Consider the following 24,682-nt stretch of genomic DNA (forward strand, 5'->3'; position numbering starts at 1 on the left):
CGCACACACATGCGTTCCTCTGCAGCCCTTCCCTCCTCCGCCATCACCGCAGCCCTTTGCAGCAGAACTACCCACAGAAGCGTTGGTGGTGCCCGTGGGGACCAGGGTGGGGACCTAGGGGACCCGAGAGGACTGAGTCCAACCCAGGGGGCGGGGCGCACCTGGGCTCCGCCCCGGGGCGGGGTCGACGCAGCGTCGCCAGCGCGATCGGCCGCACCTGGTTCAGCGGCAGCGTTAGCAGCAGCAGCAGCAGCAGCAGCAGCAGCCGCCGCGGCAGCGGGGACCGTGGTGGTGACGGCCCCGCAGCAGCGCAGCCCAGCCCATCCGAGCGCGCCGATTAGGGCGGCTGTAGCCCCGGCGTCGCCATGGTGGAAGCGGCGCCCGCGGGGTCTGGGCCACTGCGGAGGACTTTCCTGGTCCCCGAGATCAAGTCATTGGACCAGTACGATTTCTCTCGGGCCAAGGCGGCGGCGAGTCTGGCGTGGGTGCTGCGGGCCGCATTCGGGGGAGCAGGTAACCCGAGGGCCTTTGGGGAAGGGACAGGGGCGCCAGGCTGGGGCGCGGCAGGTGCGGGGGGCGGGGCGCCAAGCCGGGGCCGTGGGAACAATAGCATCGGGGCTGCCCAGGGTCCCCCGAGCTCTCCGTCTCTGCTAAGCTGGGCCTCCAAGCTTCCTGCTCGGCCTGGGCCCTTGGACTTTGCCCGCCCGGGTCGCTGGAACGCAGTGGGGGGTGGGGCCCGCCAAGCAGCTGTGCGCCGGGGGACCCTGGGATCAGAGCCCCCAGGTGAGCAGGGGCGGGGTCTGCAGACCAATTTTGGGTGTGTGGGGGAAGGGTCTCCTGCTACGGTCCTCTGCTTCCCGCCTCCACCCCCACTCCTCAGACCCCAGGGCCTCCCTGCATGGCCAACTCCCCGTTTACACACATTAAAAGCCTATAAGGATTCCCCCAACCCCACCCCAATACCCACCCCACAACACATACCCTAGCTTGGACTCCCCAAGGAGCGTTTTAAGAGCTCAGATATATAGATCTACGTACAGTTCTGTGACTGGGACACACACCCTGCATTGGCTCTGTCTGCGTTGCGGGTGGCCAGAGTGTGTCGGGGGACTCTGGGAACCCTCTCCCGCACCCCCCCCTCGCCTCGATGGCTCTTGCTACAGGATGGCAGCTGTGACTTATTGCCCCATTTTCCTGAGGATTCAGGCGGGCATAAATGGCTCATCCACCAGGTGTCCTGGGGTTGGCAGCCCTGGCTGGCGGGCCTTCATGCACATAGGCCTGAGGGATTAGGGCTATCCCTACTGGGGAGAATGGGAGTGGGTTTTCAGACCTGGGAAGGCTCTCCACGTCCTGGCTTTGGGTAGCTTCAGCCACCGCAGTCCAGAGCTGGGAGGCCAGGCTTCATCTTGGGAAAAACAGGGGTTAATTAAGGTCTAGGCCTTCCTGGGAGCAGCAGCAACAGTGTGTGTGTGTGTGTGTGTGTGTGTGTGTGTGTGTGTGTGTGTGTGTGTGTGTGAGATCTCCCACTGATCTTGGCACTAACTGGGTGCAGCCCCTCCCCTGACTCTGTTGCCTTCCCAGCCCGACCTGTTCTGGGTGTGGGTCTCCTGTCCGAGCTGTCTGTCAGTTGCTTCTGCCCAGCCCTGTCTGTCTTTCCCACTTTCTCTTATTCTCTCTTTCTGCACCGTTCCCTGTATGGCCAGCTAGCTCCGACACCTGCCCACTCCCTAGGGATTTGCTAGAGAAAGAAAAGATTTGGGAGTTAGGACCTATGTCCAAGTCCCTCACATGTTGAAAGAATTCAATTAGAAAGACTGGCTCTGTAGGCTTTTTAATTTTTTATTATTATGCGTGTATATTAGTGTGGGTGTGCACCACACAGCATGTACATGGAGGTCAGCATCGGTGGAGTCAGTTTTCTCCTTCCACCTTTATGTGAGTGCTGGACACCCGAGGTCGTCCGGCTTTGGGAGTAGGCACCTCTACCCACTGAGCAGTCTTGCCTGCCCAAGAGCACACCTTTGTTAAGTCATAATCAGGTTTGAGTCCCAGCCCCTCTGCAGTGTGGAAGAATAATTCAGATTCTTTGCGCTTCTGTTTCTTTTTGTATAACAAAAAGGTGTTTGCCCACTTCTGTGTCTGTACCTGAGAAAAGAAGTTGCTTCCGTATGGCACATACGGTGGTTTTCCACCCCGGTACTTTTTTGTTTTTCAAGACAGGGTTTCTCTGTGTAGTCCTGGCTGTCCTGGAACTCACTCTGTAGACCAAGCTGGCCTTGAACTCACAGAGATCCTCCTGCCTCTGCCTCCCAAGTGCTGGGATTAAAGGCATGCACCACCACAGTCACAGTACTTAAAAAAAAAAAAAAAGTATATTTACTTATTTGTGTGTGTGTGTGTGGCACATGTGTGGAGGTCAGAGAACAACATGGTTCCTGGGGATCGGACTTAGATTGTCAGACTTGGTGGCAAGCACCTGTATCTGCTGAGCCATCTTGCTAGCCTGAGACCCCCCAATATTTTGGGGACCAAATTGCTGAGAGGTCAATTCATTGTATTATGTGGCACAGGACACAGCTTGATGGGCGCTCACAGGAGCTGCTGCTGGGACTGGAGAGAGTGGTGTTTTAGTAATGCCTTTCACTGTCCCTGGGCCAGAGCACAGTGCAGAAGTTACTGTATCATTTACAGAAGGGAAGGAAAGCCCCTTGAGGGAGCCCCGCAAGTTCAGATTAACCATTTCTCTTCCTATTGATCCAGCCCCTTCCACTTCCACTGAACAGTGTAGCACTGCTCAGCGGCTCCAGCTGCCCTAGGGATCAAATTCAAATCCTCATCTACCTGTCTCTCCCAATGGGGGGAGGGGTGCTGGAGGAAGTAAGAGGAGCAGAGCTAGGCTTGATCAACCTCTTTCTTTCTTTCTTTCTTTCTTTCTTTCTTTCTTTCTTTCTTTCTTTCTTTCCTTCCATCCATCCATCCATCCATCCATCCATCCATCCTTCCTTCCTTCCATCCTTCCATCCATCCTTCCTTCCTTCCTTCCTTCCTTCCATCCTTCCTTCCTTCCTTCCATCCATCCATCCATCCATCCATCCATCCATCCATCCATCGTGCAGCTCTGATGTGTGTGGAGGTCAACTTGGGGGTGTTACCTGGTATATAGATATTGGTGAAATTATTAAGGCCACTCCACGTAGTTAAAAGGGAGGTTTATTTTGTGGGGTAGCTTACAAATGAAGGAATAGGTTGTAGGGTCTGGCAAAGGTATGGCGCAGTCTGGCGGTGTTCTCTGGAGAACTCTGCTCGGTCTACCTCCAGCATCCAGCGTCCAGGGTCCCAGAACCAAGAGAAGCCTCTCCTCCCCATCCTGGGTCTTCGGCTTCCTCCCTCAGCCCCGCCTTGTGGGCGTGATCATTACCAAAGCCTCAATGGGGGTTGGAACTTCCAGGCCAAGGCTGGGATGGCTACTCACTATTGAACTCAGTTTGTCAGGCTTGGTGGCAGGCACCTTTACCAGCCAAACCATCTCTCTCTTTCTGGTGTTTTTTGTTTTGGTTTATTTATTTATTTATTTTTCAGGGCTGAGGACTGAACCCAGGGCCTTGTGCTTGCTAGGCAAGCACTCTACCACTGAGCTAAATCCCCAACCCATTGGCTTGGTTTTTTAAATTATCAGCACTTGGATTGGATCCTAGGGCCCACATGCTAGCAAGAGCTATGACCCCAGCCCCTCACTGGGGGATTCTAGGCAGGTGCTCTACCACTGAGCCACACCCCAGCCCCTCACTGGGGGATTCTAGGCAGGTGCTCTACCACTGAGCCACACCCCAGCCCCTCACTGGGGGATTCTAGGCAGGGGCTCTACCACTGAGCCACACCCCAGCCCCTCACTGGGGGATTCTAGGCAAGTGCTCTACCACTGAGCCACACCCCAGCCCCTCACTGGGGGATTCTAGGCCTGTGCTCTGCTTCTGAACCATAGTCTCAGCCCTCTTTTTACTTTTTTTTTTTGTTTTTGTTTTTGTTTTTGTTTTTGTTTTTGTTTTTCGAGACAGGGTTTCTCTGTGTAGCTTTGCGCCTTTCCTGGAACTCGCTTTGTAGGCCAGGCTGGCCTCAAACTCACAGAGATTTGCCTGCCTCTGCCTCCCGAGTGCTGGGATTAAAGGTGTGTGCCACCACCGCCCGGCTCTCTTTTTACTTTTTATTTTCAGACAGCCTCACTAAGTTGCCTAGGTTGACCCATACTCTCTCATTCCGTAGCCCAGGCAGGCTTTGGACTTCCTTTTCTGATTAAAAAAAAATAAAAATCGGGTTGGGGATTTAGCTCAGTGGGAGAGGCCCTGGGTTCGATCCTCAGCTCAAAGAAAAAAACAAACAAACAAAAAAATAAATAAAAATAATATTTATTATTGTGTGTGTGGACATGTGTACCACAGAAGGCATGTGGAGGTCAGAGGACAACTTTTGGAAGTTGTTGGTTCTCTCCATCCATCTTTGTGTGGGTTCTGGGCATAGAACTCAGGTCACCAGGCTGGCAATGTTAAGCCATCTCACTGGACCCCAGCTTTGATCCCCCTGCCTCAGCCTCCTCATTTGCTGGGATAATAGGCTTATGCCATTAGGCCCTCCAAACTTGATATTATTTACAAATGCCTTTCAAGAGGCAGGCCATTGCTGGGTGCTGAGGCTGTGGAGGAGATACTGGGAGAGATCCAGGAGAATGGGGTTGGGCACCAAGTTAGATCCTGGATACCTATAGTGGTTAAGACCCGGTGTGATCCAAGCAGCTAGATGTGGAGGAGAAAATTCCCAAAATCTTCCAGAGAGAGAAGAGGGGCCTTAACCCCTCTGAGAAGCAGTCTTGAAGGCCACCAAGGCGGAGGAGCCTGTGTATGCAAAGAACATAGAGGAGAGCTTGAAGCTCCTCCCGTGGCTGGAGGTCAGAGCAGGATGCAGAGTGCCCTACAGAAGAAGACCTCTCCGACCAGGATCTGAGGGCCCTGGGGAGTCAGAGAAGGTGTCTAAGAACCAACAAGATCAGACAGGCAGTGAACTGGGGCTGGGAGAGGGGTAGTTCTGGTGTCCCCCAAGGCATGGGTGTGAGGAATGCAGGCTGGTGGGCTCAGAGGAGGCAAACTTGGAGATAAGGAAGGGTTCTAAGTCAGTCTGAGAAATACCGAATGCCATTCCTTTAGGCCTTGAGAGTATGGCAGAGGTATGTGAGGGGAACTGGCTTCATTTGGGCTCCCCTGTTTGTTTCCGGGCTGTGTGATTGTGGACAAGTTAGCTCAGCTCTCTGAGACCAGGTTTTGTTATCTGTACATGTACAGGTATTAGAATAAATGTTTCGGGCTAGGAGTGGAGCTCAGTCACAACACTAGACAAGACCTTGTTTGCCAGGGTAACAACAGAAGTATGTTTTAGGATTAAACACATACAAGGTCATGGAATGGACAGTACTTGCTGTTACAGAAATGTAATGCCCTGTAGGGTTGGGACTAGCCTGCATACGGTTATTGAGCACTTGAAATGTGGCTAGTATAATCCAGATGTGCAGGTAATATAAACACTGAAACAAAGTACGTTGCCACACACCGGTCACCCCAATACTAGGGAGGCAGAAGCAGAAGATCATGGGTTCAAGGACCCTGTCTTAAAAAACAAAACAAACAAACAAAAAACCCAGCTGGACATGGTGCCCATCTTTAATCCTAGCACCCAGGAGGCAGAGGCAGATGTATCTCTGTGACTTCTGGTCTACAGAAGGAGTTCCAGGACAGCCAGGGATACACAGTGAAACTTTGTCTCTAAAAAACAAAACAAAACAAAACGCTAATAACAACAAACCAAAACCCAGAGTGTGGGGATGTGGCTCAACTGATAGAGTGCTTTGCCTAGCACGCAGGAAACCTGGGTTCCATGCCCAATACCACATAAACTGGGCATGGTGGGGCACACCTGTCACCCTAGCACGTGGGAGGTAGAGGCAGGAAGATCACAAGTTCAAGGCCATCTTCAGCTGAGTTTGAGGCCAACCTAGGCTACAAAAGAAAAGACTCTATCAAAACGAAAATCAGAAATCAAATATCCTATTAATTTTTTGATACTCATTATGTATTGAAGTGGCTGTTAAGATGTGTATTGGGCTGAATAATAACAGGAAGTACCTTTGACTTTTAGTACTTTCTCACTATTTCATTTTTTAATTAAAATTTTGTGTGTGTGTGTGTCTGTCTGTCTGTGTGGTACATGCATGCAAGCATGCATACCATGTGCATGCCATGGTTCGTGTTGCAGGGTTAGAGGTTAGGGTTGATATCCCCGTCCACCATGTGAATACTAGATATTAAACTCAAGTTGTTGGGGTCCGTGTCAAGTGCCTTTACCCTCTGAGCCATCTCGCTGGTCCTTTTTGGTTTGTTTTGTTCAGATAGTATTATACTCTATAGTTCCGGCTATCAAAGAGCTCACTGTGTAACCCACAGTGGCCTTGAACCCATCCTCCTGCCTCAGCCTTCCAAGTGTTGGGGTTGCAGGTATGAGTTACCTCATCTGTCAATTTTGCCTTTTTGAAACAATATTATGGGGTTGGGGATTTAGCTCAGTGGTAGAGCGCTTGCCTAGCAAGTGCAAGGCCCTGGGTTCGGTCCTCAGCTCCAGATTAAAAAAAAAAAAAAAAAAGGGGAACAATTTTACTATATAGTCCAGGATGGCCTTGAATTCGTGACCCTGTTGCCTCTGCTTCCCAAGTGTGGCACTGCCCTGCTGGCTGTCTCTACATTGGAGAAAGATGGGACAGTCATAAATTTTGCTAAACCTCCTACATTTCTACCTGTGTCCCCTCACCCCAAATGTCAGTCAAATGAAGGACACTGGTGTAGAACGAGTGTTTGATAATGCATCTGAGACGAGGGCTGTGGATGTACCTTAGTTGATAGAACGCTTGCCTGGCATGCTCAAGGCTCTGAGTTCAATCCCCAGCAAGGCATAAACTAGTAGTGGCACTTGGGTGACTGTACTCCTCGCATTGGTATGGTGGAGGCAGGAAGATTGGAAATTGGAGTTTGTCCTTGGCCACGTAGCAAGTTTGTGGCTGGCCTGGGCTACTTGAGACCTTGTCTCAAAATAAAATGAAGCAAAAGTCAGTGATAAGGGGTTCTAGGTCACTTTGCTTCCTCAAGGAAAGTCCTTACATTTTGTTCTTGGGAACAGGAAGTGCTCCCCGGGGGACTGGGGAGATGAGGAGGGTCAGGATTTGTGTGATGTCAGGAGGTTGGCTGCAGCATGGGGCAGGTCAGGCGGGGTGGTGATTTGTCACTGGGTTGTAGACTGGGGCTGGGGTGTGTGATGCCAGGGTGGAGGAAGAGTAGGGCACATCCTGGTCTGCAGCAGGTGGCCATTAGATGGCCGCAAAGCCTACACAAGATGGGGTGGGGCTCGTTCCTCTGGAGTAAGATAGCATGAGGAAGGGCTCTGGAAGGAGGTACTGGGCACAGAGCCTAGGTGCACTGTGGACCTGTGAGTGTGTGTTTGACTGGCTGCCATTGGCCTTGGGGAGGCTAGGAACAGAACGGAAGCTGCGTCTAGGATGGCAGCCAGCACAGGGAGGTTGAGGTAAGGCCAGTGATAGAACAGTAGGGTCAGGGAGCAGGAGGAGTGGTGTTTTCAAATTCTTCATCTTTCTTTAAAAATTACATTAAAAAAAAAATGTTGTGTGGGCATGCACCTCTTGCGGCACACATGTGGAAGCTAGAGAACAACTTTTGGAAGTGATTCTCCCTTTCCATCACGCGTGTCCTGGGCATCAAACTCAGGTTTTGAGGCTGGACAACAAGTGCCGTTACCTGTGGGCCATCTGGTCAACCGGAAACCCCTCATCTTTCAAGGAGCAAAGCTAAGGACAGAGAGGTACACTTGACTCTCCGTAGGAGTACAGCCCTTCCTGGGGAAGGTCACGTGTGGTTTTAGGGGGGTGGAAGGAGATGTGGTAAGACCGGGTTTCTATCAATGATGCCAGGTCTTTAGGTCAAGTGGTCTCGTGGGAGCCCGGCTCTAAAGAATGAATGGTCTGGTCTGATGTATCTTGTTCACATTGTTGATGTATCTTCTTCACTTGTGCAGTCCAAAAGGCTCCCCAAAATGTTTCCCCTTCTGGTGCTGAGCCACAATCCCAGCCCCTCACTGGAGGATTCTAGGCAGGGGCTCTTACCACTGAGCCACACCCCAGCCCCTCACTGGGGATTCTAGGCAGGGGCTCTACCACTGAGCCACACCCCAGCCCCTCACTGGGGATTCTAGGCAGGTGCTCTACCACTGAGCCACACCCCAGCCCCTCACTGGGGGATTCTAGGCAGGGGCTCTACCACTGAGCCACACCCCAGCCCCTCACTGGGGATTCTAGGCAGATGCTCTACCACTGAGCCACACCCCAGCCCCTCACTGGGGGATTCTAGGCAGGGGCTCTACCACTGAGCCACACCCCAGCCCCTCACTGGGGGATTCTAGGCAGGGGCTCTACCATTGAGCCACACCCCAGCCCCCCACTGGAGATTCTAGGCAGGGGCTCTTACCCTGAGCCACACCCCAGCTCCTCATTGCGTGGTTTCTAAATAGGAGCTCTGCCACTGAGCATTTCCCTCAGCATCTCTCTCACCCACTACTACTACTTCTCCTCCTCCTCCTCCTCCTCCTCCTCCTCCTCCTCCTCCTCCCCCTTCTTTTTGGTTTTTCCAGACTGGGTTTCTCTGTGTAGCCTTGGCTGTCCTGGATTTGTACTGTAGCCCAGACAGGCCTTGAACTCACAGAGATCTGCCTGCCTCTGCCTCCCGAGTGCTGGGAAGCCTGGCTCCCTCACCCACTTCTTTCACAGGCACATTTACCAGCTGGGCTGATTAAAACAGGGATTGAGGCAGTCCCTGACCGAGTGATCTTAATGAGTCTCCTCCCCTAACCTCACTAGCTCTTCCTGGGTTTCTCCTCTTTTTAAAATAGACTTTGCTCTTTGGTAGTTTCATACACATATGTATACAGTGTATTTTTATCCCAGCCACTGTCAGCTCCCCTCCCCGACTCTTCCTGTTTGATTGTTGTTGTTGTTGTTGTTTTAAGACAGGGCCTCTCTTTGTAGTCCAGGCTGGCCTGGAAGTTAGTGCACCCATGTTGGCCTTGAGCTTGCAAACGTTTTCCTGCTTTAGTCTCTTGAGTGCTGAGGTTACAGGAGTGACCTGCCACACCTCACTGGGTTTTTTCTTTGCTTTGATTTTATTTTTTATATATATATATAATATGGGGGGGTATTGATGCTGTGGTGCATGCATGGAGGTCAGAAGATAACACTGAGGAGTTAGTTCTTTCCACCTTTGTGTGAGTTCTGGAGAGTGACCTTAGGGTTGCTACTTTATCTGCAAGCGCCTTTGCCCACTTAGCCATCCCTTTGCCCTCTCTTTTGATTTTTTTTTTTTTTTATTTATATGTGTATGTGTGTAGGGGAGTGTCCATGTTATGGAGTATATATGAAGGTCAGAGGGCAACTTGTGGGAGTTGGGTCTCTCCTTCCACCACGTGGGTCTTGGGGATGGAACTTAGGTTGTCAGGCTTTGTGGCAATGTTGAGAAGTATTATTGACCACTTTTTTTTTTTTTTTTTTTAAGACAAGGTCTCCCTGTAGCTCTGACTGGCCTTGATCTCTCAATCTGCTTGCCTCTCAAGTGCTGCAGCTATAGAGAAGGGCTTTTGGTGGGCGTTGTGAGTCAGGGTGTCGTAGCACAAACTGGTTTGTTACTGTTCCATAGCTTTTCTTTCCCAGTTTCCCAAGGCTGGGATTACAGTTGTGCGCACTGGGCCTGCCTCTCTTCTGTACCCCTCAAGGATGGCTTTCCTGGCTGACTCAGTATTCCCCTAAGCCCCTGATCCTCATGTCCCCGAGGCCTGGCACACCCAGCTTTTACTTCGCCTCTCGTCTCTCCTGTTTCTGCGCCCTCCTCATGGAGCCCTGCTCACCTTCTCTCTCCTCTTTTTCTTTAGTCCAAATTTAACGCCCTTTGTGTCCTCAAGGAACCTGCTCTCTGCCTGCCTTTGTCACATACATCCTGGAGGCGGCCTCACAAGCACCCCAGCCACCAAGATGACAGAGGGTACAGGGTCTGCTTAAGGCCTGAGATTGAGTCTCAGCCCTGTCACTGGAGACTGGTGTAGCCTTAGCTGGTCACTTTCCTTCCCTGTGCATTCTCTGTAAAGTTAGCTGCCGTCTGTAAAGTGGAGTTTCCAGGGCTGTGGATGGGGCTGGCTGGGTAGAGCGCTTAGGAGCATGTGGGAAGTCCTTTGCTCTGTCCCCAGGAGGGTATAAACTGGGCATGCTGGTGCATGCCTGTGATCGTAGGACTTTGGAAGAGAAGGTGGGAAGGTCAGAAATTCAAGTCATTCTTAGCTACATGGCAGTTTTGAAGCTAGCTTGGGATACATGAGATCCAACCTCTAAAATCTAGGCAAATAGGCAGTGAGGAGATGGCTCAGTGGGTAGTGTGTCTTGCTGGGAAAGCATGAGGACCTGAATTCGGATCCTCAGCATCCAGAGAAAAAAGTACTGGACAGGCTGTAACCTAAGTTCTGGAGAGGGGAAGACACATGGATCGTGAAGGGCTCACTGGCCAACTAGTTCAGCCAGAATGGCAAGGCCCAGGTTCAGTGAGAGACTCAGTAGAGGTTGGAGGTGTGCTCAGCAGTCCAGAGTCCTTGCTGCCGTCCTGGCTCATTTCCTGGCTTTGGTGTCTGGTGGCTCACAACTACCTGTAACTCTAGCTTCTGAGGGTCTGCGCGCGTGCGCGCGCACACACACACACACACACACACACACACACACACACACACACACGGAGGGAAAAAGGAGTACCGTGCCTTGGCTACTTCCTAGATTTGAAGCCTTAAAATGAAATCAACACTCAGAATTCTCACTCCCTTCCCAGCTCAGGTGGCCTGGAACACCCTGCAGTAACCCTGGCAAATGGCTTGTACCTGTGTGTCTGGCCCTGTATTCCTAGGCCACACCCTCCCTTCCTTGGGATCATGTCTTTGTAGGGTAGGGAGGTGAGAAGGTGGGCTGTGTGTTGATCCAACCCTCCATGTCCCTCCCCACTGCAGAGCATGTGCCCCCGGAGCTGTGGGAACCTTTCTACACAGACCAGTACGCACAGGAGCACGTGAAGCCCCCGGTGACGCGTCTGCTGCTCTCTGCGGAGCTCTACTGCCGGGCCTGGCACCAGGCCCTGCCACAGCTTGAGCCGCCCCCCAGCCCCTCTGCGCTGCTGGCCTTGCTGGCGAGGAGGGGCACAGTGCCCTCCCTGCCTGAGCACCCCGTGCGGGAGGCTGACCTGAGACACCAGCCAATTCTCATGGTAGGCTCTGCTCCTGGCCTGTGATGCTCCGCCTACCAGGCTTGGCTCCTCCCCTTAGCCACCCTAACAGTCCTGAGTTCACCTTTTACCCATCTCCTTTCAAGCTCCACCCACTAGTCCTGGTTTCTCCCACCAAATTTTTCTTCTCTAGCCACACCCCCATGCTCAACCCATTAGATATAGCTCCTCCCACAAACTTAGCTCCTTCTATCAAACCCATCTCCATTTTCCAAGCCTAGCTTCTCTCATCAAGCTAAGGGCGTCACACTAAGTTCTGACTTTCATGCTTGGCTCCTCCCTCAAGTTCCTATAGACTTCCACTCTTCAATCTCCTCCAACCAAGCCTGGTTCTGCCCCTGATTTCCATACATGGGCCACTCCATTGTAAATCCTGGTGTTTAGCTTCATAGCCTAGCCCATTCTGTGTTCCTCTCTCATAGCTCTAGTCCTCAAGGCCCTACCTGTCAGTCCCTAACCCCACCACCAGTCCCTGGCCCAGCTCCTCCTACTTCCAAGTTTTCCCTCTTCTTAGGAACCAGAGGTGGAGAAGTAGCTCTCCGCCCCACCTTTTGGTCTCAACTTCCAGCCTTTGCCCCCACAGGGTGCCCACCTGGCTGTCATTGATGCCCTCATGGTTGCCTTCTCCTTTGAGTGGACAAAGACACTGCCCGGTCCCTTGGCTCTGAGCAGCTTGGAGCACAAACTCCTTTTCTGGGTAGACACTGTAAGTAGGGTCAGGCCAGGCCATGAGTGGAGACAGTGGCGTTGGCTAAGTGATCAGGCACTGACTTCTCTCTTACCCCTAGACCGTTCGGCGGCTGCAGGAAAAGACAGAGCAAGAAGCAGCCCAGCGTGCATCTCCTGCAGCTCCTTTGGACGGGGCTGCTCCTGCCCAGCCCTCGGTGAGGCTAGGACAATGGATGGAAGGATGGATGGAGGGTGGGTGGATGGATGGATGGATGGATGGGTGGATGGAGGATGGATGGGTGGGTGGATGGATGGATGGATGGATGGGTGGGTGGGTGGATGGGTAGATGGATGGATGGATGGAGGATGGATGGTTGGATGGATGGATAGATGGATGGATGAATGGGTGAAGGGGTGGATGGAGGATGGATGGGTGGATGGAGGATGGATGGGTGGATGATGGATGGATGGATGGTTGGATGGATGGATGGAAGATGAAAGGATGGGTGGATGGAGGGTGGATAGGTGGATGGTTGGATAGATGCATGGAGGATGGATGGGTGGATGGATGGAGGGGTGGATGGTTGGATAGATGCATGGAGGATGGATGGATGGATGGATGAATGGATGGATGGATGGAGGATGGAAGGATGGATGGATGGATGGAGGATGGATGGGTGGATGGAGGATGGATGGGTGGATGGATGGATGGGTGGATGGAGGATGGATGGGTGGATGGATGGATGGATGGATGGGTGGATGGATGGATGGAGGATGGGTGGATGAATGGGTGAAGGGGTGGATGGAGGATGGATGGGTGGATGGTTGGATGGATGGATGGAGGATGAAAGGATGGGTGGATGGAGGGTGGATAGGTGGATGGTTGGATAGATGCATGGAGGATGGATGGGTGGATGGATGGAGGGGTGGATAGTTGGATAGATGCATGGAGGATGGATGGATGGATGGATGAATGGATAGATGGAGGATGGAAGGATGGATGGAAGAATGGATGGGTGGATGGGTGGATGGATGGGTGGATGGATGGTTGTGAGGCTGGGTGGGAAGGGATGGGCTGCACCTCCTGGCCGTTGCTGAGGTTGGGGTGGGCCTGTAGGTGACTCTCTTTTCCTCTTTCTCTCTGCACCTCTTCTTGCACTGGCCCCTGCTGTCCCCTTCTCTGTCCCTCTGGCAACAGTGCCCCACACGCTGGTACTGGAAGCTGGTTCCTGTAAGTGGGGCTGTCTGTCTGTCTGTCTTGTCTGCCTGTTCTGCTTGTTTCTGTCTTGTCTGTGTCTTTTTCTGCCTGATGGCCTGCATCCTACCCCACCCCCAGCTGTGAGCAATGGAGGTAGCACCCTGGCCCTGGGGATTGAGAGAACTTTTTGGAACCCAAGATGTGGGGAATCTCTGTCATTAGCAAAGGTAGAGGTGGGCATGCTTTTGCATATAGCCCAGCTTCTAGGAAACTGAGGCAGAAGTATTGCAAATTTCAGACTAGCCTAGGGTATATTTGGAGACCCTATCTTTAAAGAACCATAAGCAGACAGAGGGTTGAAGCTGGAGAGATGCCTGTAACTCTAGCTCCAGGGGATCCAACACCTTCTTCTGGCTTCCATGTGCACTGCATGCACATACCCATACCCGCATATATGCACATACAATAAAAATAAATCTAAAACAAAACAAAAAAACCCAAAGTGGACAAGCTTTTCATTAACTAAGAAGGTAGGACCTTCTGCGCCTTTCCTTAGCTTGAGGAGCAGGGTTCCTTCCCCTACCAGATACATAGACACTGACCATAAATTGTAGATACATGGAGGGAATCTTCCTAGCCAAGAAGATCTTCAACTTTCCTAAGGGGTGGGGGCCTGAGGTTTAGAAGATTTTAAGTTCTCTCTCTCTCCCACTAATTAGCCATGTGATCTTGCACAATGGTCTAAACCTCTCTTTGCTTCATATAATCTATTCCTGCAGTATATAAAGGGAAAGTGGAGGCTGAATAGGGGTCCCCGCCTTTGCTCACTGCTTCTCCCCACCCTGGGGTCTGGGTTGGGGGGTTGATTATTTCTTCTGCCTACCTGCTTCCTCTGCATCTTCTTCCAAAGCCGGGGCCTGGGCTGTCATGGGAGGCTGCTTTTGTGGGGTTCCTCAGGGCTGGGAGGAGCTGGGGTCCCCGAAGCTGGCCAGAGTATGATTAGGGAGCTAGATGGCCAAGGCTCAGGACAGGGGTCAGCACTCCTCCTTTCCCCGGAGGAGGCTTTGGGGGCCCAGCAGGCCTTGCTGACGGCCGCTCCTTCCCCCCCCCCAGCACGCAATTGCCTTCTGTTTGAAGGAGTCGGGGAACAAACCCCCTATGGTAATGTATACCCCTTCCCTGGGGTCTCAGGAGGCCCCGTCCCTAGCCCCTGCTGCTGGCCTGGCTGCTCGCAGACAAGTCTTCTGCCTCTTGCTGCTCTCCCTTCCCTTGCTCCAGGCTGGCCCCCTCCCCTCCCATTCTGGCTCTGGGGATCCCGAGCTTCCCACCCCTTCACGGCAGAAATCCCGGTCTTCCCTATTCCAGCCTGCATGCCTGCCAACCTGAGGAGGGCCAGCCTGCCTGCTGACCTCACTCTGCTCCTATCCACAGATTCGATACCGCAAGGACCGTGCCATCGCCCGACGGGCCCCCTGCTTTCCAAATGTGACCACCCTTCAGGACCTGGCCAGTGGGGCAGCACTGGCTGCCACCATCCACTGCTACTGTCCCCAGCTATTACGGCTTGAGGGTGAGTAGTGGATAAGTCAGCCCTGATCCTGGAAAGGCATCTCTGGTGTGCAGGACCAGTGTGATTCAGTAATGAGCCAAGGTCTCACACAGCCTAGGCTAGCCTTGACCTCACTTTGAACTTCTCATCTTCCTGCCTTCCGCCTCCTGAACCCTGGGATGACAGGTGTTCACCAACATGTCTGACTCATGCAGTGCTGGGAATAGAATGCAGTGCTTCATGCACACTCAGCCAGTGCTCTCCCTGCTCAGTCACATCCCCAGACTCTAAAGTCTGCTTCTAGAATCAGAACACTGGGGTTTGCATCTCTCTCTCCCCTTAGTTAGCTCTGTGACCGCATACCGCGTACAAGAGGCTGAGCTTCTCTGTGCTTTCAAGTGTTCATGCTTGCTGAAGGTCATGTTCCAGACCCTGCTTTAGGTGCCCTGAAACAGAGGCACATTCCTGCCTTCTAGACATTCTGATTGAGGAAAAGAGATAATAATAAATTCATCTAGAAAGCTGGGCGGTGGTGGCGCATGCCTTTAATCCCAGCACTCAGGAGGCAGAGGCAGGTGGATCTCTGTGAGTTCGAGGCCAGCCTGGGCTACCAAGTGAGTTCCAGGAAAGGCACAAAGCTACACAGGGAAGCCCTGTCTCGAAAAACAAAACAAAAACAACAATAACAACAACAAAATTCATCTAGAAGTATCTTTTGGGTCAAATGAGGTGCCCATAGGGCAGTGGTTGGCTAAGAAAAAGAGACTTGTTTTGAGACAGAGGTCTCTGTAACCCAAGCTGGCCTCAAGCTTCCTATCTTCCTGCCTGAGGCCTCCCATGTGCTGGGATTACAGGTATGTGCTACTACATCTCCCTAGCAAAAAGTGTTTTGTTTTGTTTTTATTGAAACAAGAGTCCCATATAGCCCAGGCTGGCCTCAAACTCGCTGTATACCCAAGATAGCCCTGAACTCCTGATACTCCTGCCTCTACCTTCCAAGCATTGGGATTACAGACATGTATCCCCCAGGCCAAATTTATGGGGTGCTTGGGGGTGCAAGCCAGGCTTTGCATATTATATACAAGCATTCTTCTAACTGACCTGTATTCTCAGCCCTTAGGAAGCTTTTTTTTTTTTTTTTTTTAAGATTTATTTTAGTTTTAAATTATATGTATATGTGTGTGGGTCTGTGCACATGTGAATGAAGGTAACCCCAGAGTCTAGAAAAGGGTGTTGGATCTCCTGTAGCTAAACCCTGTGATGTGGTATTGGGAACTGAAGTCAGGTCCTCTACAAGAGCAGTACATGCTCTTAACTGCCAGGCCATCTCACCAGAAGACGTATTTTGAGAAGGATAGGAGATGGTTCAGTTGATAAAGCTGAGTTTGCGTTCTCAGCACCCACAGAAGTGTCTCTGTAGCAGTGAGTACTATAGTCCATTGCCAGGAAGGTGGAGACAGGAGGATTCTGGGGACGCACTGACCAACTAGTCCAATCAGCAAGCTCCAGTTTCCGTGAGAGATTCTTAGAATCCTAAGGTAGAGAGCACATGGAAGGAAGGCACCCACTGTCAGCTTCTACTTGTACACACACGTGCACACACACACAGAGGACAAGAACAGAAGAGCTCTTGAGTTAAGCTGTAGGGAGTCGACATTTTATAGTGTGCACTTTGCAGAAAGCATAAGACCTGGCTCGTAGGAGGGCTTTCCTGAGACTCCATCTTCCTTTCCAATGAGTTGGAGACCCAGACATACTGTCCCCACAGAGGTGTGCCTCAAGGACCCCATGTCTGTGGCAGACAGCCTGTACAACCTCCAGCTGGTGCAAGATTTCTGTGCCTCCCACCTTCCTCGCGGCTGCCCCCTGTCCCTTGAGGACTTGTTGTATGTCCCACCACCCCTCAAGGTAAGGTCATCTTGGGAGTGTGGGGGCGAGACTCCAGGCCTGAGGTCCATGCCCAGGCCTGTTCCACCAGACAGCTGACCTCTTTCTGGCCTGCAGGTCAATCTGGTGGTGCTGTTGGCTGAGCTGTATATGTGCTTTGAAGTTCTGAAGCCTGATTTTGTGCAGGTCAAAGACTTACCTGATGGACATGGTGAGTGAGCCCTGGGGTCCTGGGCTTGCCTTGGGGTCTGGAAGGGGGCAGAGGAGCCTTGCCCTGCTTGATCTTTCTTTGTTCATCCAGTAGCTATCTCCCCGCGGGGTACTGAGACTTTACCATCTCAGAACAACAGCGGTAGCAGGTATGGGTTCTCCTTGGGGTGGATGGAGTTCCTCTTTCATGGGGGTTCTTCCTGCCTACCTGGATGCTAGGGCAAGACTGGGGACACCTGTAAGAGGTGACTGAAGGTTGATGTGTATCTGTTTGGCAGTTCTCCTGTGTTCAACTTCCGTCACCCGCTACTATCACCTGGTGGCCCCCAGTCCCCGCTCCGAGGATCCACAGGTGAAGAGAGAATATGGCTTCTATTACCAGGAAACTTCAACCACAAGAATCCCCTAGCTGACTTCATGTTGAGTCCTCCAATGGCCCTTTCAACTGGGGCTTTCTGGCTTCCTTTTTGGCTAGCTTCAAGGCGCCTTGCATCAGCCGGTGTGGTGGTTTACACCTTTAATTCTAACGCTGAGGAGGTAGATATAGGGGAATCTCTGAGTTGGTGGTTCCAGTCCAGCGAGGATTACATAGTGAAATCCTAGCTCAACAAAACAGAGAGGACGCCTTGCATGACACCAACTAGCCCCAACTGTTAATATTTGGTCGTTTCATTTTAATTTTTAAATTGTGTTTATTATTTGTGTATGTGTGGGGGTGAACATGTGCCTCAATGTGTAGAGAGGTCCAGAGAGGACAACTTGCAGAAGTTGTTTCTTTCTGGTCACCGTGTAGGTCCCCAATATTGAACTCAGTTCATCTGGCTTGGAGGCAAGTGCCCTTATCTGCTGAGCCATTTCATCGGTCCAAAAGAAACTGCTAACTGTATTTTGCAGTACCAGATATTGAATCCAGGGCCTCACACATGCTAGGCAACTAGTACATCATTGAGCCATCCCAGAAGTTCCAGCCAGTCATTTTTGGAAACCTAGCACACCTGGACATATAATGGCCCATTAGTGACTCACTTGGCGATATTGCAGAGGTTGCCCCAGACACTAGCTAACCCCCACATCAGTGACCTCCCCCTCCACACTGACCATTCACTGTCCCTCCCCAGGCTCCCTGAAGTCATCTCCGTCCATGTCCCACATGGAGGCTCTTGGCAAGGCCTGGAACCGCCAACTTAGGTGAGTGTATCTTAAGGGGCCCTGTGGCCATGAAGGAGGGATTGGGCTAATCAGGGCAGGGCAGAGGCCTGTCCCAGGGGCTGACCCCTCCCTCTGGCCGCCCAGCCGTCCCCTCTCCCAGGCTGTGTCGTTCAGCACTCCCTTTGGCCTGGACAGCGATGTGGACGTGGTCATGGGAGATCCTGTCCTGCTCCGCTCCGTCAGTTCAGACAGTCTGGGTCCTCCACGTCCTGTGTCGTCATCGTCCCGGAATCCTGCTCAGCCAACCCCAGAATCTGGAGACCTCCCTACAATTGAAGAGGCCCTGCAGATCATCCACAGTGCTGAGCCCCGGCTGCTCCCTGATGGGGCTGCCGATGGCAGCTTCTACCTCCATTCTCCTGAGGGTCTCTCCAAACCACCGCTGGCCTCTCCCTACCCTCCTGAAGGATCCTCAAAGCCACTGTCTGATGGGCTCAACAAAGCACCCATCTATATATCCCACCCTGAGACCCCTTCAAAGCCATCCCCCTGCCCAGCAGGGGAGGTATTGAAACCACCACCCCCATCTGAGGGGTCCCCAAAAGCTGTGGCTTCATCCCCAGCAGCCAACAACTCAGAAGTAAAGATGACCAGTTTTGCTGAACGCAAGAAACAGCTGGTGAAGGCTGAGGCCGAATCGGGAATGGGGTCTCCAACATCCACTCCTGCCGCACCTGAGGCCTTGAGCTCAGAGATGAGCGAGCTGGGAGCCCGGCTGGAGGAGAAGCGCCGAGCCATAGAGGCTCAGAAGCGACGTATTGAGGCCATCTTTGCCAAGCACAGGCAGAGACTGGGCAAGAGTGCTTTCCTGCAGGTGCAGCCTCGGGAGGCTGCAGGGGAGGCTGAGGAGGAGGCTGAGCTGGGCTCAGTTCCTGGTGGGGAACGACCAGCAGGTGAGGGCCAGGGTGAGCCATCCTCACGGCCTAAGTCAGTCACCTTCTCTCCAGATCTGGGCCCAGTGCCCCCAGAGGGACTGGGGGATTACAATCGAGCAGTCAGTAAGCTGAGTGCCGCTTTGAGCTCTCTGCAACGGGACATGCAGAGGCTCACAGACCAGCAACAGCGGCTTCTGGCCCCTCCAGAGGCCCCTGGACCTGCCCCACCACCTGCAGCCTGGGTCATCCCTGGACCCACCACTGGGCCTAAAGCGGCATCCCCTAGCCCAGCCCGTCGCGCCCCAGCTGCCAGGCGCAGCCCAGGGCCAGGCCCCAACTCAACACCCCGTAGTCCAAAACATGCAAGGCCGGCAGAGCTGAAGCTTGCACCCCTGACAAGGGTGCTCACACCACCCCATGATGTAGACAGCCTCCCTCACCTACGCAAGTTCTCACCCAGCCAGGTGCCTGTACAGACTCGCTCTTCTCTCCTCCTGTCGGAGGGGACACCTCCTGAGGAGCCCACCGCCAAGCCTGCCCTCATTGAGATCCCCCTATCCAGCCTGGGAGAGCCTACTGCTGATGAGGAGGGAGATGGGAGCCCCCCCCGGGGCTGAGGATTCCTTAGAGGAAGAGGCATCTTCTGAGGGAGAGCCCCGGTCTGGGCTTGGATTCTTTTATAAGGTGAGTCACCTGGGCAGGTGAGAAAAGGAAAAGGTGAACCAATAGGTAGATGTATGAATGGATGGAAGTGGAGATGTCTTCAGGGGGCTAGTGTGGGGGATGGGAGGTAGTGGATAGGTGTTGGAGGGGAGTGGGGGTCTTAGGGAGCTAATAAGGAGGATAGGAGATAGTGGATAGGTGTTTGGGGATAGAGCTTGGAGGGTCGGTGGGTGGGTGGCTAGATGGATAGATAAGTTGGGTAGGTGAGTGAGTGGTAGGTAGATAAATAGGTTGGCTAGGTAGATGGGTAGGTAGGTTGATGGGCCGGAAGAGTGATGGGTAGATAATTTGGGGGGTGAATGGATAGGTAGGTGGATAGGTTGGTCAAATAGATAGATGGAAGATGGATTGATATGTGGGTAGGTGAGTGAGCAGACAGAGGGAAGGTTGATTGGTAGACAAATAGTTGCTGGGCAGATGGATGGGGTGAGTGTGAGACAGATGGACCAGTGTGGGTGGCTGGACAAACAGGGTGATCCTAGAGCTCCTCTTTCCTGACCTATCCACCATCTTCATGCCACCTGCAGCCTAGGCCACAGTGACGTTGTAACTGAACAATGCATACTCAGTTCCTGCTGGTCTAAACCCATTTATTTTTGTTTGTTTGTTTGCTTGTTTTCCTGAGCAGTTAGGGATTTGGAATGCCCCCTTCTTCCCTGAGGACAAAAGTCCTGTCCACTGCTTTGGGCTCTTAACTTATATCATTCTCCCCAGCTCCATGTTCCAGACATACTGGTTTGTTCTAGCCTCAGGGGCTTTGAACTTTCTATTCTGTCTGGAAAGTTCCCCTCACTTCTTCCCAATTAAGTAAGTCCCTTTCATTATCCCTCAGGGGTACTTGTGGGAAGCCTCGCTTGGTGCTCCAGAATAGGATAGACTGTAGTTCAGCATGGTTAGCTGTCCAGACATAGTCATAGCATTAATGGTCTACGTATCACTTGATGGTCTTCCCTTTTGGTCGAATGCTTTAAGTGTGCAGCTCCCTGGTCTGTAGGGCTGTGCATAAAGTGGGCACCAACTAAGTACTCAGAACGGTCAGGTGAGGCACAGGCTGGGTCAGTGGAAGAAGGTCAGACTCCAGCTACAGCAGGGAAGGGTGGTCAGCTGGACTCTGATGTCATCCTCCAGGACGAAGACAAGCCTGAGGATGAGATGGCTCAAAAGAGAGCCAGCTTGCTTGAGCGGCAGCATAGGCGGGCAGAGGAGGCCCGGCGGCGTAAACAGTGGCAGGAGGCTGAGAAGGAACAGAAACGGGAGGCGGCGGCCAGGTGAGCCTGTAGCTGGAATGAGGGGACGCTGCTCTTTGATGTTGCTGCCTAGGTGCCCCCACATTCTATCTACTCTGCTTGGTCCCCTTCTGTTCACTCTGCAGGCTGGCTCAGGAGGAGGTCCTAGGCTTGACCTCTGCAGCCCCAGTAGCCTCTGCTGCTCCAGTGGCCCCCCTGGCTCCTGCTACCAGGGCTGTGGCCCCAGCTGAGGAGGAGGTGGGGCCCCGGCGAGGGGACTTCACGAGGCTTGAGTATGAGCGCCGGGCACAACTGAAGCTGATGGATGACCTTGATAAGGTGCTACGGCCCCGGGCCTCAGGGACCGGGGGACCAGGGCGGGGCGGGCGCAGGGCCACCCGGCCACGCTCTGGTTGCTGTGATGACTCGGCCCTGGCACGAAGCCCAGCCCGCGGCCTGCTGGGTGAGGACCCTGTGGGAAGGTCTACTTTGTGACTGGGAGAGGCTCCATGGTTGTGGAGAAAAGGGAGCATCTGCGTTGGTGTAGTGATGGGACAGATGTGTAGGGGGAGCAGGACTTTCAGTGAAGTGAGGAGGCCTTCCCTCCTTGGCTGGATTAGTGAGGAACCCCCTTCTCTGTAGGTATGTGGATAGGAGTGTGAAGTGTAGGGCTAGAGTGTCTGCAGTCTGGAGTGTATAATGCCGAGTTCAATCCCCAGCATTAGAAAAACGTTTCCTTGCCCTATTAAGCTAGGCATGGTGGCACCTGCCTGTCATTACAGCACTTGGGAGGCTGAAGCAGGATTTTGGTTTTGATCCCAATCTGGGGTGCTGAGCAGGTTTCAGGCCAGTTTAGGCTACACGTTGAGATCCTGCCTCAGCGTGCGCGCGCGCACACACACACACACACACACACACTTGAGGGAAAAGTTCAGAGTAGTGGTAGTGGCCCACTTGGTAGAGTGCTTGCCTAGCATCCTAGCATACAGGAAGCTCTGGGTTCCATCCTCAACATAAACCAGGTATGGAGGTATATAGATAGGCCTATAATCCCAGCACCCAGGAAGTAGAGACAGGAGAATCCGGAATTCAAGGTTATTCTCGGCAAACAGGGAGTTTGAAGCCAGTCTGGGCTAAAGAGGACCCTGTCTTAAAAAAAAAAAAAAAAAAAAAAGCCAGTGAAGCAAACATAAAAAAATGGAGTCAGGATGCAAAATGCCAAAAGGGTCTTGGGAAGGGCAGACCCTGGGCCCTTGGGCATTAATGGAGGTAAAGGGGCCTTAGGTAGGGCTGACTGGTCCCGTCTCTTCCTAGGTTCACGGCTTAGCAAGGTCTATTCCCAATCCACACTGTCCCTGTCTACTGTAGCCAATGAGGCTCCCAATAACCTTGGTGTGAAGAGGCCCACATCTCGGTGAGTGTGAGCAGACAGGGACTCAGAGCCCATCATCATATACAGACACCTCTGGAATCTAGGGTGGATTGTGGATGGATTGTACAGCTGGAAGGAAGCACAGGTATCTGCAGATAGGATTTGGGGAACCTAACAGAGAGGTCTGGAGAACATGCCCCCATGCGATGTAGGTGTATCAGAGAGGCTGAGTATATGGGAGGGCGTTGCATGCATGGACTTGGGGGAGTATGCAACATACATGTACCCTCCTCTGCAGTGTACTGCGCTTGCGCCTCTTCCGTCATCTCACTGTACACTGGGGGGGGGGAGGCTTTACACACTGCTGACCCCACTTCCATCCCTCCCCTCCACTCCCCTTCAGGGCTCCTTCTCCATCAGGCCTCACATCTCCAAGCCGCCTGCCTGGCAGTCGGGAGCGGGACTGGGAGAATGGAAGCAATGCTTCCTCCCCAGCATCAGTGCCTGAGTACACAGGTAAGCCAGGCTTTGGGTAATGTGAGAAGCCACACACAGGCTCTCTCCCTGCCCTGTCCCTGCTGACTGACTGCCATCTAGGTCCCCGGCTGTACAAAGAACCCAGCGCCAAGTCTAACAAGTTTATCATCCACAATGCCTTGTCACACTGCTGCCTGGCAGGCAAGGTGAACGAGCCCCAGAAGAACCGAATTCTGGAGGTGAGCCCTGCACCTGCCTGGGTGTGTAAGGCTGGCGGGTGGGTCAGTGGTCCAGCTTGACCGTCTGACCGGCTTCTTAACACCATCCCTCAGGAAATCGAGAAGAGCAAGGCCAACCACTTCCTGATCCTCTTCCGGGACTCAAGCTGCCAGTTTCGGGCACTCTACACTCTTTCTGGGGAGACAGAGGAGCTGTCAAGGCTGGCAGGCTACGGACCTCGCACTGTTACTCCAGCCATGGTCGAAGGCATCTATAAGTACAATTCAGACCGCAAACGCTTCACCCAGATCCCCGCCAAAACCATGTCCATGAGTGTGGATGCCTTCACTATCCAGGGACACCTTTGGCAAAGCAAGAAGCCCACCACGCCCAAGAAGGGTGGTGGCACCCCCAAATAGTGCCACCTTGGGCGATGCACAGGCTGGGTCTGTTGTGTTTGGGCCGGTGTGCTCTTGGAGGACAGTGCATTATTTCTGGATCCTGTCTGGTCATGCTGTGGGGGGCTGAGCTGGGAGCTTCAGGAACTCAGGGCTCAGCTCGGTCCCCTTGTCTGTCCTCCACTTTCTTGAATAAAATAATTGAAAAGAGAAGCTGAGACATGGTGTCTCCTCCCTGAGCTGGACTGAGTTTCTGTCTTGTATTCTCTCAGCAGCCCCAGCCGGTCTTCATTGTTTCCTTGCTGGCCCTGTGGTAGCCTCTGCCAAGGTCTGTGGTGACCTTCCTGTTGACACCCCTCCCCTGGGACGTTCTCGGCCACCTCTGCACTGACCTGGCAGGAGGTTCCAGACCAGCTAGCCTCTCCTGGGCCTTCCCTGCCCCCACCTGCTAATTTTCCTCCTCATGTGGCTGTTATTCATCTTTCCTGGCATTTGGTATGCGGCCAGCTTCTAACTCGATCTCCGTTTCCTCTTGCCAACCTGCCTTCATTTCTGGGCTCAGTTACAGTCTCTGGGCTTGGGATTCTGTGTTCCTTCCTGAGTCCTATATCCAAGGATCCAGGTGCCACTGCAGGTGCAGGGCTCAGGTGTAAGGCTCACTACAGCCTGGCTTCCCAGACACCACCAAATCATATACAGTTCCCCTCCTAAACCACCCCTCTGACTATCCCATGATCCCAGCCAACAGCTGTCTCCAACTGCCCCCTGCTCACATGGCAGCCTGCGTGACCTGCTCAAAACACAAATCTGATTATGTCCTCTGATGCCAAAAGCCCCTTAATGGTTCAGAGGCCACTAATGGCTTCCTAGAACTTAAGCAGTAGACCTCGCCTCCATCCAGGATGTGGCCTGTGCACAAGGCCTGGTTCCTGGCCTCGAGCCAGTGACTCCAGGGCCTTACCAGTAGGTTTCCAGGGCCTGCTGAGGACATGGGGCTCGGGGTTGTGAAGTCGCAGAGCTGTGACACCCACACAAGTGGAGCCAGGCGCCCCTCAGCTCGAGGCTCAAGCAGGCGGCTTACTGGGCAAGCCTGACAAGAAGCTGGGGTGGGGCAGGGAGAGTGCCCGGAGCGTCCGGAACCGGCTCTACAGGGTGAGGGCAGACTGTCCACCTGCCACCGCCCCACCTCCGGTCCCAGCCAATCGGGGCTCAGGACCAGGCAGCTGTAAGGCAGCATGCCCTGAGGCACCTGGGTAGCA

The 24,682-nt window shown here is 53.1% G+C and overlaps 1 protein-coding gene across 1 annotated transcript; it reads left to right on the forward strand.

Annotated features, from left to right (window-relative positions):
* The first annotated feature begins 149 nt into the window (after positions 1 to 149).
* On the forward strand, positions 150 to 23,631 carry Camsap3 (calmodulin regulated spectrin associated protein family member 3). Its single transcript, XM_036166546.1, is given in 20 exon segments — positions 150 to 513; positions 11,140 to 11,393; positions 11,995 to 12,117; positions 12,200 to 12,295; positions 13,279 to 13,311; positions 14,392 to 14,439; positions 14,710 to 14,848; positions 16,596 to 16,735; positions 16,832 to 16,925; positions 17,019 to 17,073; positions 17,203 to 17,276; positions 18,043 to 18,112; positions 18,218 to 19,610; positions 19,612 to 19,692; positions 20,860 to 20,999; positions 21,104 to 21,420; positions 22,272 to 22,371; positions 22,733 to 22,845; positions 22,927 to 23,045; positions 23,139 to 23,631. Coding segments are annotated over 20 exon segments (3,843 nt in total). The 5' UTR covers positions 150 to 365; the 3' UTR covers positions 23,445 to 23,631.
* The last annotated feature ends 1,051 nt before the right edge of the window (positions 23,632 to 24,682 follow it).

This window comes from Onychomys torridus, chromosome 17 (assembly GCF_903995425.1).
Source record: "Onychomys torridus chromosome 17, mOncTor1.1, whole genome shotgun sequence".
NCBI lineage: Eukaryota > Metazoa > Chordata > Mammalia > Rodentia > Cricetidae > Onychomys > Onychomys torridus.